Genomic DNA, 18,782 nt, shown 5'->3' with positions numbered 1-18,782 from the left:
ACAGTGAGAGGCCCGCGTACCGCAAAAAAATAAAAAAATAAAAAGAGCTTGGCTATGATATATTTATTAGTATAGCCCTCTCCCCCTATTTTATGTTCTTTTCTTGTCACCCTTATCTAGGACTGTCACAATCAACTCTCCTATGTCTCCCTGCCGTCCCCCCCTTCCCCATCCTATGCTTATCCTAAAAAATTGGAGTAAACCCCAGTCTTCACTCTCCCTCTTCACCCACCCTTTTCTCCCATTCCCTGCTTCATTTTAGTCCCTCTTGCCAAGGTTGTGGCTTGAATACCTCATGTAAATGAAGCATGCCAATAAGAATAATACTTGCTCTGATGAATCCTGTATTACTCTCCTAAGTCCTTTAGGGCTAAAAAGAACCTGGCTTCTTACGATAGGAAACTGAAACGCCTCTTTCCACCCCAGTCAAAATCAGATTGGCTAATTTAAGCAGTTAGCCCATATTTTGCATGAATGTTTGCAAAATTCTGATATAGCATCATTATATGAATATGGCTATCTGGTAGGTACGTAAGACTCAAATGAAAAAAATGTCCACAAAGCATGCCAAGTTTCCAAACTGAATGTCAGTTCATCTGTATAGGGATTTTAAAAGCATCTTGGTATAATGCTCTTTAAATAGATCAAAAGAAGTGGAGGAATAAAGCTGTCACAAACCCTTATTAATAGAATGATTTTTTTTGAAGTACATGTATAAATGTAGGTTGTATAGTATGTATATGCCAAGAATAATAATTGGAATGTGTGCCAAACATTAAATAATCCATAGTAGTTATCTCAGGATTTGTAGGTTATTCTTTAATTTTCTTTTATTTTTCCTCATGGGAATTGGTTTTCCTATGAACTTACCTGCTTATAGAAAAAGAGGAGAATGGCCATCAAAGGGAAAGGCTAGAGTGTTAGGGCACAGTGCTCACATGTAATAAATAGACTTTAGAGACATGGTAGCAAAGAGGAGTGAACTATTTGCCTTGGTTAAGTTTTACTGGTATATCACATCACTCGTCTTTTAAAATCTTTCATTATTAAAATGTCAGGCGTGCACAAAGCAGAGCGAATAATGTAACAAACCCGTGTCCGTCACTCAGCCTCGGCGGCTCTCAGTGTGTGTCTGGTCTTGTTTCATCTGTTCCCCACACTCTACCCCTAGATTACCTTGAAGCACACCTTATAAATACATTAGTATGTATTTCCAAGGATAATTATATCCCTTTTTTAACAACTGAGAATACCATGATTACACCTCAGATATTAAGAGTCATTCTAATATCAGCACATAGTCTATTCAGTATTCAAATTTTCCCAGTTGTTTCACAAAGGTATTTTCCTAAGCTGATTTGTTTGAATAGAGATTCAGACAAGGTTCATGCATTGTATTTGGTTGCTATGTCTCGTCTTTAAAAATTTTTTTGAAATGTAATTCATATACCATAAAACTTACCCTTCTGAAATATACAGTTTAATGTTTTTTAGTACAATCACAGAGTTGTGCAGCCATCTCCGCTGTCTAATTCCAGAACATTTTTATCTTCCCCGAAAGAAACCCCATACCTTAGAGTGGTCACTCCCCATTTCCTATTCCTTCCAGCCCCTGGCCGTATGGCTTGACTCTGTCTCTATGAATTTGTTTGTTCCGGGCATTTCATATACATGTGATCACATAATATGTGACCTCAGTCTCTTAATTTGCAGACTTACTCTTCCTCTTGGGTTTTTTTTTTTTTTTTCTCTAATTACTTACAGATTATTTGTTCTGTTAATTTTTCTACCTTCTGGATTTTATTGACTGCATCACTGAGATGCCAGCTAACACGCACAACTGACCCTTCAACAATGCGGGGGTTAGGGGCACCGACCCTCCCTCCAGCCGCAAATCTTCATATAACTTAAAGTTGGCCCTCCTGTCCTCAGTCCCCCCATACGTGCAGTTCTGCATCTGTGGATTCACCAAACTGCGGATGGGGTAGTACTGTAGTATTTACTGTTGGGAAAACTCAGTGTATCTCTTACAGTTAGCCCTCAGTATCCATGGTTCCTCCAATTCAGACCCATGCTGTTCAAGGGCCGACTGTATCTCCTTTCCATTGGTAGGTTGCTCTAGACACCTGATCATATTCAGGTTTAATCTTTGTGGCAAGACCGTGTCAGTGGTGGTGTTCTCTATTTCCTGTGGCATCACACTGAGTGACACATAGTGTCTGGTTGTCTCTTAAATTTTATTTTGAAACAGATATTTCACAGGCATTCAAACCTAATCAATGGATTAGGTTTAGATAAAATTTGTGGGGTGTGACATTTACTAGAATTGCTGAGACATAGAAGGGTTAAAGAGTAGATTCATGGACCAAAATGTAATTATCATCACAGTATTTTCCTGGAAGGGATTCATGGAGCTATAAATTGGTATACGTCATTTCTGCACCAGGCAAGCTCATATGTTCTTTAGTAGAAGGATAACACTGTTAGCTAAGTGCATATAACCTATTGGAGGAAGACACCACGTGGTGTATATGGGGAGACAGAGAGTGGAGATAACCTTTTCTGATGGTCAGAAGCACCTTAGTAGCATCTACTGCAGAAGTTGTTGAACAAACAAATAACTTACATGAGTTGTGCGATTACTGTTATCCAGTAAGGAAATGACTTACAGAAAAGAATTCAAAATGTAAGACTGCTTGGTTGCTTTTTAGTGCTAGAGATAGAAATAGTGGGACCTTTTAGGAATGGATACTTGGGGATCCAGTTTTATTTTAACATCTTTTTAATACTGTGGGAGGTGAAGTACAAAAAATATCAGGTGTACACATGATATAAAATGCGGAATTGATGGAGGTCAGTTGTAGAAATACTCATGAAGCTTTGTGTGTGATCATAGCAATTAGAGGGCAAGTGGGTATGAGTACATAAAGACAATCTAAATTATAAAGTGTAGTGGGTCCTTGAAGATAGTGTGTCACATAGGTGAAGCAGACAGGACATGTATAACCAAGAGTGTTGTCAACCAAATAGAAGATGTTAGTCTTGTAAAAGGAAGTTTCTGCACTCACTGCCTTTCAAGAGAGATGTAATTGGGATAGAGAAGATCCAGGAAAGGATAACTTAAATGATAAAAGCAGTGGAGGAATTGCTATGTGAAGAACGGACTAAAAAATTAGTAGATTTCAGCGTAAAAAGTATAGCGAATGAGAGGGAATATGGTTAAGGACTAAAGACAGTAGTGAAAGAGGATTACAGATTTATCTCTAGATTATTACATAGTAAAATGGGGGCAACTACATTTGATACATGAAAGAGGTAAATTTGGAACAAATAAGAGTATTATTTTTATATAGGAAGTATGAAATATTTGCAACTCAGTTTTTAAAGAGGTAATAGAGCTTAAACATGAATAACTTTAAAATATGCATGTTCGTAGATTATTATGGGAAATGAGAATGTTTTGAGGTATGGAACATCCCAGGCCTTTGGAGCTGGTGTGATGTGAGTCTGCAGGGCTGGTTCACAAGCTCCTCTCCTGCTCCAGCTGAGACAGCATACTAGGCTCGATGAACAGCCGTGTTCATGTCTCTTTTCAAAAGTGATACAGGTTTCTGATTGTAGAAAAAGCCTAACACAGTCTTCTTTATAGCCCTATACCCCTCCATTGGTGCTAAGAAGGGGTTTTTTACTGCATTTTGGGCTGGAGTTCTTTTAGAATATAAAAAAGTGAAGATGTGTGTTTTTTGCATTTTTCTTTCAGACTTTGATAGAGATTTCTTCAGGGCTGCTTTTACTTTTAAAAAAAACCCAAAGAATATTAGTAAGGATATAAACTCATCGTCTTTTCCATTTGCCCTCTTCTGCAGAAATGTGTTGTAATCCCTCAGCTATGACCTTGGCGGGTCAGTGACAGGACAGTGGAATTGGTTTCATTTCCTTTCACAGTCCTTCCCAGTTGTATGGAGACCTCTTGATGTTTTAGACAGAAGAGATTGCATGCAGATAGTTAACTGAAAGTACTTAGTTCTTTTCAGTATGCAGGGGGTTTTTTTTGGAAGGAAAGGGACTCTAGTTAGTCTCCGAAATAAATTTTTATGATTTTAAAATATTGAGCCATAAGGTTATTAGGAGTGATAATAACACCTCTGGTTTTTGATGACTTGTATAAGATAGCTCATAATTTTGAAAGTTCTTGTTTTCAAATAGAATAAAAGCACATGGTACAAAATGCACAAAGTACAGAAGACATACGCTTGAAAATACTTTCCCACCCTTGTCACCACTTACCTAGTTTTCCTCTTTTTAGGCTACCACTATCACCAGTTTCTTAGGTATTTTTCAAGAGTACTATAGGGTTATACAGACGTGTGTGTAGATGTTTTGTTCTGTTAACAATAATGTTAATAATAATGGTACCATTATTGTACATACTCTCCTTTATCTTTTTTCACTGAAAGTAAATCTTGGTAATTGGGCAGTGGACAATCTTATTCTTTTTAACAACTACTTGATATTTTACTGGATGACCAAAATTTGGTCTGTTGGGTTGTTTCCGGTCTTTTGCTATTATAAATAATGCTTCAGTGAATTCCCTATACATATATTGTTACACACGCACACGCGCGCGCGCACACACACACACAGGCCCGGTTGTTTTCATATAATAATATTTCTATCACCCTGTGGTATAAAACATACATGCGTTATTCTCAAAAATTCTAGTAGGGGTCACAATTTTATTTCCTTTATTATAATAAAAATGGAGTTCCATAATGATGCACTGGAGTGTATTTTCTAGTAGTTGAACATATAAAATGAACTGTAAGAATTTCAGTTTGTTTTTTACGCTCTCATCTTTGCCTTAAAGGTTTTGGTTCCTCTGATTTTGCTACGGCAAATGCTTTTGGAGTTGACAAGACGTGGTCAAGAACCTTTGAGTGCATTGCTGCAGTTTGGTGTGACTTTCCTGGAGGACCATGCTGCCGAGTACATCATTCAGCAAGGTGGCTGGGTATGCGCTTTCAAGTTGGTTTTGTTTTGTTTTGTTTTAAATCGTCTTAAAAGAAAAAAAAATTAAGCCCCTCATGGTTGTTTTTAAAAGCATAGGTTAAATATCATTAACATTATTTATTGTTCAGTGTTATTTAATATTGTGATTGGATGGTGATCAATGGAAAGACTATTCATGCAGTTTAAGTTAAATGAAGATTTTACTCCTAAATTCATATGTGTTTTTTTCTTTTAAATATTTATTTATTTATTTATTAGGTTGCGCTGGGTCTTAGTTGCAGCAGGTGGGCTCCTTAGTTGCAGCTTGCCAGTTCCTTAGTTGCGGCATGCGGGCTCCTTAGTTGTGGCATGTGAACTCTTAGTTGCAGCATGCATGTGGGATCTAGTTCCCTGACTAGCGATCAAACCTGGGCCTCCTGCATTGGGAGCGCGGAGTCTTCACCGCTGTGCCACCAGGGAAGTCCCCATGTGTGGTATTTTTAAGTGGTTATAATTATGAAACATTTCATACTAGCAAAAAGTATATAAATAACTTCTATATAACTTAGTATATAAAAGTATATAATAACATATACTGAGAAAAATATATAATAAGTATATAATAACTTTTATATACTTAGACTTTAGAGGTGAGGAATAATAAATGAACACCTATGTATTTACTCTCCCAGTCGAGGAAAGAACACAGCCAACACTTTTGAGTCTCCTTATATACCCCTCCTAGATATCCACGTGTTCCTACCTACTTCACAAGGGCAATTTCTATTCTGAATTATAGTTTTAATATGTATATATCCCTAGACAGTATATTATTTTGTATGTTTGAAACTTTAGGTAAATAGTATCATATGTATTCTTCTGTAACTTGCTGTTTTCATTCAGTGTTGTATATTCTTAAGATTCACCTAGGTCATTGTTTCTCAACTTTTTTTTCCATTATCACCTCCTAGGATTCCTTTTTAGACATTTTTATCCTTATCATCTCCCTCCTCCCCACGTGAAATTTTAAAAGCACAGATATAAGTCTTTTTATGCTGGGGCCTTTTGGAGGGCCACAGGCCTTCGTAATATCTAAGATTGCTCACATCTCCCCAGACCAGTTTTAACCCTCTACTTCATCCCCTTTGAGAACACATGATCCAAGTTGATATGTTGATGGGCGTTTGGTTTCCATGTGTAAATATATCACAATTTATCTGTAGTTTATTTATCTACAGGCTTGCCAGTAAACATTTCTCCCTTTTTGCTGTTGGAAAGAGTCTCATCCATATGTGCAGGAGTTTCTCTGGGTATATATACTTGGGAGTAGAATTTCTGGTTCCAAGAGTATAGACATGTTCTAATTTACAAGATCATGCCAAAGTGTTTTCCACAGTGGTTTCCAGCTTGCCCTCTGTCAGCAGCATATAAGAGTTTTTCTTTTTAAATACGAGAATTTTTGTTGTTGTACCTCCTCCCCAACGCTTAATATTGTCAGACTTATTAATTTTAAAAATTATTTATTAAAATAAGATTATTTAGGAATAATTATAGATTTACAAGAAGGTTACAAAGATAAAGCATCCCCACATGCCCTTCACCCCGTTTCCCCTAGTGTTAACGTCGTGCATAACTATGGCTCCTTTGTCAAGTTGGCTTTTCCACATTGACTTTATATCCAGCAGATTTGTCCAACTGTCTTATTATTCTGATTATCCCTGGGCTTCTTTGGGTTTTCTACATAGAAAATCACACCATGTGTGAATAATGTCAATTTTTTTTCCTTGATGAGTCTATCTTTTTTAAAAAATGTATTGCACTAATCAGCACCATATTAACAGAATTGGTATTAGAATCCATCCTTGTCTTTCCTGATGTTAATGTGAGTTAAATTTCCTTTAATCGTTCTACCATTTAGTTGTATCTGTCCCGATGAGTGAGGATGACCTGTACTTTTTCTTGTTTGGTTTCAGTTTTAAGGGTGTGCTGGCTTCATAAAAGAATTTAGAGTTGGAAAGAATGGTTCCTCCTTTTCTGTACTCTGGAACAGTTTGTATGAGACTCAGATCATCTGTGCCTTGCTTCCTATAACATTCCTTCAAAACCATCTGGTATTTTCTTTGAGGGAAGGTTTCTGTTTTTTTTCTTGTCAACTTTTGATAATCTTTCTAGAATATTATCCCTAAATTTTCAGATTTGTTGGCATAGAGCTATTCATATTTTCTTTTTTTGGAGGAAGGTACAGTGGATTTTAATTTTTTTAATTCTCTTATACTACTTACTTTTTTAAAAAGTTTTCTTTTGGAGAATATTGTATATATATGAAAACAGACACGAGAGTGTAATGAACCCCCATCACTTAGTCCTGGCAATCATTAATTTACTGCCAGTTATGCTTTATTCACATCCTAATCACCTCCCCTCTTAATACAGTAGTATTTTGAAGCGAAATCCAGACATCCTATAATTTTATCTGTAAAGATTTCACTATGTATCTCTGAAAAATAAAGGTTCTTTTTTTATTTTAAATCACAAAACCATTGTCACATCACAAAAAAATTAAAAATAATCTTCATATCATCAGATATCCTGTTAGCATTCAAATTTCCAAATGTCTCAAAAATATCCTGTCTTTAAGTCTATGCAATGTGTGGGTCTGTAGTTCCTTTTTTATTTTATTTTTCTTTTTCGCTGTGTTGGGTCTTCGTTGCTGCGTGTGGGCTTTCTCTAGTTGTGGCGAGCAGGGGCTACTCTTCATTGTGGTGCACATACTTCTTATTGTGGTAGCTTCTCTTGTTGTGGAGCACGGGCTCTAGGCACGCAGGTTTCGATAGTTGTGGCTTGCGGGTTCAGTAGTTGTGGCTCGCAGGCTCAGTAGTTGTGGCGCACGGGCTTAGCTGCTCTGCAGCATGTGGGATCTTCCCGGAGCAGGGCTCGAACCCGTGGCCCCTGCATTGGCAGGCAGATTCTTAACCACTGCGCCACCAGGGAAGTCCCTGAAATGTTCTCTTATTATACAAGATAATCAGTCACCAAGCTGAGGATATTTTCTTTCATCAGCATATCAGCTTTGTTTCCTCTGAATTCCGTACACAGGATGAGTGGACACTTGGTCCACGGGGACATTGAAGCACTCATGACGTGGCTCCTGTACCACATCAGCTTGCTCACTTGCTTTAGGGACACTTTTCTTGAATGTTTCCCCTCCCAAAAGAAACCCATCCAAAATACAGAAAGCCTTCTCAGAATTAAGGATGATATCAAGCTCACGTGCACAGCCAAGGTCCTTGTCAAGTTGTTCCAGGTAGCAGTGGGTTGTTTCCAGGGTCCTTAGTCCCTGTCCTGACCCTCAGTGGCACAGGAGAAACACAGATGAGCACGTCTTCTGTGAACATTCCTCTGATCTTACCACTCATGAAAGCTGCACCTTTTAGGTTTTGGTACTTAAATGGTTTGAACGGTTCTCTTGTCATCTTTTCCTTCTCTTTGTCTGATGGTGGGATGTACCATTTCTGCAGTTGAAACTCCCCTATGACGAAAAAGCAATGTAAACTGCCTGGCAGCCGTGGGCAACAACTAAAGAGGGCCCTGCTGGCAGCTGCTCCCACTTGCCTCTGATGAGTGTCTGCATGGTCAGGTTACTCTTAACATGTCTGCGTCTTTACGTGAAGCGAGTTTCTTAGACACAGCAGACAGTCGGATCTTATTTTTTCATCCAGTCTGACTATGTCTTTCTTGTAGTTGGTGTGTTTAGACTATTGATGTTCAAAGTAATTATTATTATTATTATTTTTAATTGTATTTGTTTTTTAATTATTTTATTTTTATTTTTGGCTGCACGTGGGCTTTCTCTGGTTGTGGCGAGCGGGGTCTACTCTTCGCTGCAGTGCATGGGCCTCTCACTGCAGTGGCCTCTCTTTGTTGCAGAGCACGGGCTCTAGGTGCGCGCGCCCTAGCAGTCGTGGCACACGGGCTCAGTAGTTGTGGCCTGCGGTCTCCAGAGCACAGGCTCAGCAGCTGTGGTGCCCAGGCTTAGCTGCTCCACAGCATGTGGGATCCTTCCAGACCAGGGCTTAAACCTGCGTCCCCTGCATTGGCAGGCGGACTCCCAACCACTGTGCCACCAGGGAAGCCCCAAAGTAATTATTGATGTAATTAGATGACTATCTGTCATATTTGTCATTGTTTTCTACTCGTTGCCCTTATTCTTTGTTCCTGTTTTTATCCCCCACTCTTTTTCTGCCTTTTGTGGTTTTAATTGAGGATGTTATACGTTTCCATTTTCTCTCCTTTCTTGGCATGTCCATTACATTTCTCTTTTTACCTCTTTAAGTGGTTGCCCTACAGTTTGCAATATACATTTACAACTAATCCAAGTCCACTTTCAGGTAACACTGTACTGCTTCACGAGCACTGTGAGTGAGTGAGTGCCTTGTAACGAGTATCCCTTGTATCATTGCTGTCATTCATGTCACTTGTATAAGCACACATAATCGAATACATTGTTGCTATTATTACTTTGAGCAGCTGTTATCTGGCAGATCAATTAAGAATAAGAAAAATAAAAGTTTTTATTCTCCCTTCACCTACTTCTTCCTCAGTGGCCTCCCTTTCTCTTTGTAGATCTGCATTTCTGACTTATATCATTATCCTTCTCTAAAGAACTTCTTTTAACGTTTCTTACAAGGCATGTCTACTAGCAATTCCTTCAATTTTTGCTTGTCTGAGAAAAGCTTTATTTCTCCTTTTTGTGTGTGTGTGTGTGTGAATAGTTTACTTTATTGAGATATAATTCACAACCACACAGTTTACCCATATGAAGTATATAATTCAGTGGTTTTTTGTATATTCTTACTTGTACAACTTAATACATTCTTGCCTTAATTTTTATTTTTCTTTTTTTATATCTTTATTGGAGTATAATTGCTTTACAATGCTGTGTTAGTTGCTGCTGTACAACAAAGTGAATCTGCTGTATGCATACATATATCCCCATATCCCCTCCCTCTTGTGTCTCCCTCCCACCCTCCCTATCCCACCCCTGTAGGTGGTCACAAAGCACCGAGCTGATCTCCCTGTGCTACGCGGCTGTTTCCCGCTAGCTGTTTTACGTTTGGTAGTGTATATATGTCCATGCCACTCTCTCACTTCGTCGCAGCTTACCCTTCCCCGTCAAGTCCGTTCTCTGTGTCTGCGTCTTTATTCCTGCCCTGCTCCTAGGTTCATCAGTACCGTTTGTTTACATTCCATATATATGTGTTAGCATGTGGTATTTGTTTTTCTCTTTCTGACTTACTTCACTCTGTATGACAGACTCTACGTCCATCCACCTCTTTGCAGATAACTCAATTTCATTTCTTTTATGGCTGAGTAATATTCCATTGTATATATGTGCCACATCTTTATCCATTCACCTGTCGATAGACAGTTAGGTTGCTTTCATGTCCTGGCTGTTGTAAATAGTGCTGCAATGAACATTGTGGTACATGACTCTTTTTGAATTATGGTTTTCTCAGGGTATATGCCCAGTAGAGGGATTGCTGGGTTGTATGGTAGTTCTATTTTTAGTATTTAAGGAACCTCCGTACTGTTCTCCATAGTGGTTGTATCACTTTACATTCCCACCAACAGTGCAGGGGAGGGTTCCCTGTTCTCCACACCCTCTCCTTCATTTTTGAAGGATAACTTCTCAGGAACAGAATTCTAGGTCAGTAGGTTTTTTCTCTCAACACTTTAAGTGTTTCCCTCCACTCTCTTCTTGCTTGCTTGGTTTCTGATGAGAAGCTAGATGTAATTCTTATCTTTGTTCCTCTCTAGGTAAGATATTTTTTCCTCTGACTTGTCACAGAATTTTTTTCTTTATCTCTGATTTTCTGTAATTTGAGAATGACATGCTTAGGTGTAATTCTTTGGATACTTACTGTACTTGGTGTTCTCAGAGCTTCCTGAATCTGTGGTTTGCTGTCTGACGTTGACTTGGGGACTTTCTTAGTCCTTATAGTTACAGATATTTTTCTCCTGTTCCTTTCTCTCTTCACCTTCCGTGTTCCAGGTGTGTGTGTTACACCTTGCGTAGTTGTCCCACAGTCCTTGGATGTCCTGTTGTTTTCTTTCCCCTGTCTTTGTTGTCTTTGCCTTTCAGTTTGGGATGTTTCTATCGAGACATCCTCAAGCTAAGAGGTTCTTTCCTCTGCAGTGTGGAATCTAATAATAAGCCCATCAAAGGCATTCTTCATGGGAATTCCCTGGTGGTCCAGTGGTTAGGACCGGCGCTTTCACTGCCAGGGCCTGGGTTCAATCCCTGGTTGGGGAATTCAGGTCCTGCACGCTGCTTGGCATGGCCAAAAAAAGGGGGGGGGGGCATTCTTCATTTCTGTTTCAGTGTTGTTTTTAAATCTCTAGCATTTTTTTTTTTTGGTTCTTAGGATTTCCATCTCTGCTGACATTGCCCATCTGTTCTTGTGTGCTGTCTACTTTATCCATTAGAGCCCTTAGCAAATTAATCACAGTCGTGTTAAATTCCTGATCGATAGTTCCAGCCTCCCTACCATGTCTGGTTCTGATACTTGCTCCATCTTTTCAAATGTGTGCTTGTTTTTCTTCTCCCTTTGGTTTGCCTTGTCATTTTTTTCTGGATAGCCAGACATGATGTCCTGGGTAAAAGGTAAATAGGCCTCAGTGACGTGGTGGCGAGGTGTGTGGCAGGTGCGTTGGAGTTCTGTGACTAGGCTCTGTGGGTGAGCCTGTGTCCCCTGTGAATTTGCCAGAGTTTCTGTGTCTCTCTCCTCCTTTACACGGGGCAGGACTGGAAGGTTGGAGTGGGCTGCCTGCGAGTATTTCCTTTCCTCTCGGGCAGTTAGGCTGTGGTTAACTGGTTCCCCCTGAGGGCACAGCTTGTCAGGAAGATCAGGGCTCATTTTCCCCCTCGCCCAGGAGCAGGGAGCAGTGGGGTAGAGGTGAATCTCAGAATTGCAGGGCCTCCCTGGGACTGGTCCCCGGGTGACCCCCAGCCCCGCCCTTCCGTCTCCAGCCTCGGGGCAGCGGTTTGCCCTGTGGCATCACCTCTCTTCTCTTACAGTCTTTGAGATTTCTGGTCGTTCAGCTTTTTGACCCACTTCAGGGCGGAGTGGAGACGACCAAGACCTTCCACGGGGAACCTGCAAGGCCCTCGGAAGGTTTTGCTTCTCAGTTTTGTGCACACGGAGCCCCCAGCGCTCCTCAGTTACAGTGTCAGTTTTCTACCCAGTAACCCTTAACTGATTGTGGATGTTGTGCCCCCTCCGCTAGGTGCTGCTACCCAGAAGTTGAGTAAAATAGGCCCTCCTTGGGCTCAGGGCAGGGCGGGGTGGCACGTTCTGTGCTGTGAGGTGGCTGTGTTACGGGGGTCGGAGGACAGGAGGAGGCCGGGGTCGTTGGGGCGCAGTCAGAAGCACATGTCCGCTGGCGGCCAGCTTTCCAGAGAGAAGTGGAGAGTGACTGTCTGCTACTGTTGGTACTGGAACTGCAGGGTAGCGGCTGGGGGGGGCGCACGCACGCTTGTTTGCTTGCCTTCTACCTTATTTTTTCCCCGGCCAGACTGTGGGAGTTGAGATCGGAATCACAATTTGTTTGTGGCCCCAGCTCTGCCAAATATTAGCCCTGAGTTTTGGGGGGAATTCATTTAACTTTGCTGAGCCTCAGTTTCATCAATTACAGTATGGAAGAGCAGCTTCTGTAGCTCACAAAAGTGATGGTGTGAAAAAGTGTTCTGTGAAAACATTACATTTTTACAAATACCAGCTTTTCAGATGTGTCCCTAAGAGTGTGTGTTTTTCCACTTCTCAGTCTGATTAAAGTTTCCTTCGAGTTTAGGTGGTGACTGTCTTTGCCGGGCAGCAGTCAGGCACGGCCGGGTGTGAGCCGGGACAGCCCACCCCCCGGCTGCCAGGCCTGCGAGCCCACAAGGGGCCACCGCGGGGCCGGCTTCTCCTGGGTTTTCTCCTGCGGCATGTGCTAACCTAAATACTTACTGTGAAACATTTAGACTACATGAAAGATTACTGGGGGAAATGTCATCTGTAATAATACTAAATAGAATAAAATTAATTTTTGTCTATTTTTTCCGACTTGCAGCTTCTCATTTCTACTTTAAGAACTGCAAACCTCAAAAAGTTTATGTTTGTTTGTTTGCTTGTTTGAATCAAGGACGTTTGAAGACTGTCTCTTGGGAACTTTTAGGTCAGAACTGGTTAGAACAAAGTGTGGGAGGTGACACATAGTTTGTGATCTAAAATCAGTTAAGTGGGTTTTGCAAACTGAAGTAGTTTCAGTGTAGTAAGGGTTTGATTTAGTGTTTCATGAGATCTGTTTGTTTTATGTGTGAGTGTGCGTGTGTACTGCATTGTGTCTAAAATGTATTCTTTGTGGTCTTGGTCATCACATTAGGTGGAAAGTTACTTCTCTGAGTCTCTCTCACGTATATTTTTTGGGGTTTTTTGTTGTTTTTGTTTTATTTTTATATTTTTGGCTGTGCCGCACGGCTTGTGGGTCTTCGTTCCCCGACCAGGGATCGAACCCGGGTCCTTGGTGGTGAAAGTGTGGAGTCTTAACCACTGGACCACCAGGGAATTCCCTCTCTTTTCTTATTTTAGGTTAATAGCGATCTAAGAGGCATTTGGTCGTTAGTACCCTGTTTGACTGAATGTAGAGAAGCAAGGTATCTGTGTTTGTCTTTTCCAGTGAATACTTGAGAGAGAGATCGTAGTGATACGGGTTGGCTGGTACACGCCGAGGGGCGTGGGTCTCTGAGTTACCAGGGAGTGGGGTCTTGGAAGTCAGCCCCGGCGTCCTCAGCTGGAACAGTTAAGTTCATTGGCAGCTGTGACCCTGCGTGTGAAACACTACTTGAAGTGGCAGAATAATTTGTAACTGGTGTGAACCAAAACAGAACTCGAAGCAAATGTGGTTAATACAGACGTGGTGAAGCACTGCTGCACACTTTGAAATGGTTCTTTGAGCGATCTCCAAGCTGTTTTTACTTCGTTCCTACCACTAAAACCAAGGTTACACTTACATTTTATCTTACGTTTATTCTATAAGAGTCCCTTTACCTCCGTATTTCAGTTTCTTCTCTACTTCCCTTTTTCTTTGAAGGGTTTCATGAACATATCTTTGTGTATTTGCTTGACTAAAACACCAAGAATAACCTTTAACATTTGCTTCTTGCTGTAAACTCAAGAAAAGCACCAGTGTGGAAGTCTGGGGTTGGGGGGAGCCTTGGGCTCGAGCGTTAGGGGAGCACAGTTGACGGAAGCGTGGGCCCTGCAGGTAAGCGGCCTGGTTAGATCCAGTCCCAGCTTTGGACTTCAGGCCAATTACTTACCCATCTCAGTTGCTTTAGTTTCCTTATCTGTGAAAGTGAAATGAATTAATTTCAGTAAAGTCTTCAAAAGGACACTGACAGTCCAGTTCTCACAGCCGCTGAGGGACCTTGGGCAAGTTACCTGATCTCTCTGGGCTTCATCTGTTTAAACAAAACATAGTTTTCTGATTCTTTGTACATATTTATTTACTTATTGGCCACGCCATGCAGCTTGCAGGATCTAGTTCCCCAACCGAGGATGGGCAGTGAGAGTGTGGAGTCCCAACCACCGGACCGCCAGGGAGTTGCCCCTTCATGCATATTTAAACTCTAGTTGGTCCCAATTCGTTTTATATTTTTGAGCCCTTGAAGTTACTCCTTTCTGTTTTTTGTATCAGTGGGGCTAAAGAGATAGCTGTTTCCAGCAATATACGTATTTTATGCTAAAAATTATTTAACTTATTGGACTGGATCTAAGGCGAGTTGTAGATGTTAGTCCCCTAACGTGCTAAGTTTTAGGTAAAGTATTACCCCAAACAGTGCTTTACCTTTTATTGAAAGCCTGGTCTTCATTAATGACAGTAATTGTCAAGGGAGAGGCCTCTGTTTTTATATTTTTGCTTCAGATGACCAGGAGTGAAAGTCTCAATGGTCATCTATTCTTTCTTTAAAACTTCATACATAAAAGCACAAAATTTTTGGTGAGTCATCATTAAAATAATCACGTCCCAAATACAGAAATCAGTTGTAAGGTAGAGAGTCCATGACAGCAAGGAAGAAGGCAACGAAGTCTGACTGGCTTTGGGGCCATATTGTCCCTCAGAGTTGTTGCTTGACAACCGTGTTGATCCGGTATCTTGGTTGGGTGAAGAAGTCTTCCAGATACGGGACGGAGAATGTACCTGACTCTCAGCTTGGAGCTGTTAAAAACAAAGAGAACAGTAGTTTTACGTTAAATTCTGTTTCAGTTTGTTAACTTTTCCCTCATTTCTTCACAATGCAACTTGTGAAATTTCCATTTCACTTGTTTTGGCCCCGAGCCCTAAATAAAAAGTAGCAAAGGTCTCCTTTCTGAGGATTAAAATTTTTACCTGTTTTGTTATGGTTCCTTTGTTTTGCTTTTGCTTTTTAAATCAGTTCTTGCTGTTAGAGGTTCTGTTTTTAGCCCTTGGTGGCAGTTCCTACTGGTGAGCACGTGGGTCTCTCTGACTCTCAGGCCCTCCCTTGGAGGAGCAGGCCGTCGAGGGGCTGCAGATGTGATTCTACGGGTAGGGGACACAAGGGGTTCTGCTCTGTATCTCCAAATAACTCGAGTGTGAACGGAAAGTTTCTAGTCTTGATTACAGAACAGAACTATTCTACTTCATATAAATGGCGGCCTTAATCACAAAATAAAGTAGGAATTAGTTTGCTTGCATATGCTCTGCAGACTCCGTAACATCTGCGGGTGTCGTCCAGACTCTGGGTGACTTCCCGTCTGTCTCCGCCGCTAGCCTCCTGGTCCCCGTGCGTCCCCTGCCTTGGGGCTGCCGGTGTCGCGGTGAAATGTGTGCCTCCTGTGTCGGTCTTCACGTCTAGATGGTGAATTTGTCAAGAACCAAAAGTGAGTCGTGCTCTTCCTTGTGACCGGAGCTGACACGGCCCCCGCAGGGAGCCTGGAGCCCCGGTGGCCGTGTTGCTGCTGTGTGGCTCCCGCTGCCAGGAGGGCGGGAGGCCTGCACCCCCGCACCTTCCCCATCGTCGGGGCAGCTTCATCCATGACCGAGTGGCCGATGACCGTTCCCTGGCCGTTGAGTCAGGGCCGTGGCGTCTGCTGCCGGCACCTCCCTGGTCACGGCAGGCTGCCTCCTGCCCCCGGCTGACATTTCTGGGCCTCTGCTGGGTCGTGGCTCTTCCCCGCTCTTCACACGTCCCCCCTCCAGGCTCCCGCACCTCCCCAGCTGCCAGCAAAACGTGTCCTTCCCTGTCTGGGCTCCTGACGGCACCAGCCCGGCCGAGCGATAGATCCCTAGGGCACAAGCTACCTGCCTTTTTCTCTGCTGTGTTGCATTATTTATTGCATTAAATGTGTATAAATTGAATAGAATATAAATCAGCTTTTTGCTTTTTCAGCTTTGAAGAAACTGGTCAGAGGACCGTCTTGTTAAAAATTCTTCCTCTGTGTTGGTCTACAAGCAAACACGTTCAGTCCCAAAACTGTAGGTTTAAACGATGCATTTATCCCTGGAAGTTCAGTTTAGGAAAGGGGCTGCCTCCAGATTTACATTTATTTTAGATCTGTTCCGCCTTCTTTGCACTGACCGCCCTCCTCATCTCCTAGGGCGCTGTCTTTACCCTGGAGCCGGAGGACGAGGAGCGGCCCGCGGGCGCTGCGGAGGACAGCAACGACATCTACATCCTGCCCAGCGGCGGCTCCACGCTCGCCAGCCCGCCGGAGTCTCCGACGACCGCGACGGCGTCCTGGCAGGCCGAGGGCTTCCCCGTGTCACTGTCCAGCAGCCAGAGCTGGCGCACCGAGAGCCCACCGGTGTCCCTGGGTCCCGAGTCGTGGCAGCAGGTCACGGTGGACCCCGAAGAAGTCAAGAGCTTGGACAGCAACGGGGCTGGAGAGAAGAGTGAGAACAACTCCTCCAACTCTGACATCGTGCACGTGGAGAAGGAGGAGATTCCCGAGGGCGCAGAGGCGGTGGCCGCGGTGGCCCCTGCCCTGATGGCGGCCGGGGAGCCTGGCCCCGAGGGGTCGGCCGGCCAGACAGCCAGTCCCACGACATCTCTGTTCGTGGAACTTGCTGAAGAAGAGGCGGGAGCGGCCGTGTCCGAAGCTGCTGAACTGGAGCAGGAGGGGGTCCCGCCCCTAGAGCCCCCGGTGGAGCCCCCAGCAGCCCCGCCGGGCGGAGAGCAGGCGGCCCGCGGGCGGGGGGCGCTGGGGGCAGGGCCCTCCCCGGGCGGCCCCGAGAAAGCTGGCCCGCTGCCCAAGGGCAGGTCCCTCCTGCTCTTCGGAGGGGCAGCCGCCGTTGCCATCCTGGCGGTGGCAGTTGGGGTGGCACTGGCTCTGAGAAGGAAGTAGATTTTTTGGAGAGGGAAGACAAAAAGGGGTAAGGTTTTAGTTGTGTCGACTGGACTGGAGCTGCCAGGAGCTGGCTGGACATCCCTTGGACACTCCGGGGTCAGGAGGACTTGGGTCCGCAGGGCAGGGGGCCGACCCACGTGTTAGGGCTTGAGCTGGAGGCTGCGCACGGTGGTCTGATTGGAGGTCCCGGGCCTGGGCGCCTGCTAGGTTCAGGGTCTTGTGTGTAAAGTGCCCCCCCGCCTGGCATCCACGGCCCCTGGGTAGCTCTTGGGCCTGGGCGCCTGTGCACTGTAGGGTGTGCAGCCCCCGCCCACCAGCCCCGTGGCGCCTTCCCCAGTGGTGACAGCCCCACCCCACGTGTCTCCCCGTGTTGCCAAACGTCCCCCGGGGATAACGTTGTCCCGTGAGAGCCACAGTCTCAGAGCGAGAGGGTCCCCGTGGGGGGCTGGGGGGCAGACCCCAGGCAGGAGGGCGTGGCTGTGGGCCCCTCGGCTGCTGGCGCGCTCCTGCCTGGGGTCTCTCAGCTCCTCTGTGCTTCCCGCCCTCCGTCCCGCAGCCCAGGTGCGCTGCCGGGTCTCAGCCGCCTCTCAGGTACTGCCCTGCCCGCCTCGCCCCAGGGTGCCCCGAGGCCCCGTGGAGAGGGCTCGCCCGATGCTTCCCGCGGTTCCCCTTGTAAAGATGCTGCCTTTAGTCTTTAAACTTACAAGACGGAAGAGACCTGGGGCCCCTGCCCGTGACCGCGGGGCAAGTTTGTCTCCGCGTTCGGAAGCTGGAGGGTGGCTTGGCCTATTGAGGTTGCTTTCAGCCCTCTTGTCCGGCCACCCTTGAGCCGACGGGGACTCGCCGGCCGGCAGCGTCTCTCTCGCTGGGCATCGCTGACCGTGACCTGGACTAGCGCGATCCCCAGGTTCTGGCCGCAGCCGCCTTCCCAGTCAGGCCGCTCCTCTGCGGTCTCCTGCCAGGTGATAAGCGTTTCCACACGTGGGCTTACAGACCAGGGAATCCTAACTCTCATTCAGTACACAAAGTCTCCTAAATATCCTTGAAATAAAAAGCAGGAAAGGGGCTGCCCTTGAGGTTCTAGCTTGGCTTTCAGAGTTCCATAACGGAGGCTTACACTGAGCTCGTCACGGCCCAAATGCCAGGGTGACAGACCGTAATGATCACGGTCGGCATGTGCCCGTGGAGACTCAGCGTAGCCTCGTCCGCTGACCGCATCCCTCACGGGGGGACCGCGTCTCTTCATGCCTGAGGTCAGTGTCACTGATGGGACACACGTGCTTGAGACAGGTCATCTCAGATTTATCCTAGTAAATGTAACAGGTTACTTTTTAAATCCTGAAATTTGTAATAAAATTACTTTACCTATCCTGATCACCAAAA

At 44.2% G+C, this 18,782-nt stretch overlaps 2 protein-coding genes across 9 annotated transcripts in view; one reads left to right on the top strand and one right to left on the bottom strand.

Annotated features, from left to right (window-relative positions):
• BCL2L13 (BCL2 like 13) overlaps positions 1–18,782 on the top strand; it is a 24,922-nt gene extending 6,140 nt beyond the window's left edge. For all 3 annotated transcript variants that reach the window (XM_028490835.2, XM_028490834.2, XM_028490831.2), the window contains 2 exons: positions 4,868–5,011; positions 16,650–18,782. In XM_028490835.2, coding sequence (XP_028346636.1) covers positions 4,898–5,011; positions 16,650–17,396 — 861 coding nt within the window. In that variant the 5' untranslated portion in view covers positions 4,868–4,897 and the 3' untranslated portion in view covers positions 17,397–18,782. The remainder of the gene's footprint in view (positions 1–4,867; positions 5,012–16,649) is intronic.
• BID (BH3 interacting domain death agonist) overlaps positions 5,072–18,782 on the bottom strand; it is a 52,807-nt gene continuing 39,096 nt past the window's right edge. For 2 of the 6 annotated variants that reach the window (XM_055085396.1, XM_028490822.2), the window contains exon 7: positions 5,072–15,249. In XM_055085396.1, the coding sequence (XP_054941371.1) occupies positions 14,986–15,249 (264 nt within the window). In that variant the 3' untranslated portion in view covers positions 5,072–14,985. The remainder of the gene's footprint in view (positions 15,250–18,782) is intronic. The other 4 variants (XM_028490826.2, XM_028490823.2, XM_055085397.1 and 1 more) reach the window with 3 other exon arrangements.

Source organism: Physeter macrocephalus, chromosome 6 (genome assembly GCF_002837175.3).
Source record: "Physeter macrocephalus isolate SW-GA chromosome 6, ASM283717v5, whole genome shotgun sequence".
Lineage (NCBI taxonomy): Eukaryota > Metazoa > Chordata > Mammalia > Artiodactyla > Physeteridae > Physeter > Physeter macrocephalus.
Note: the sequence above shows the minus strand (reverse complement) of the source record. Positions and strands in the feature narration are given on the sequence as shown.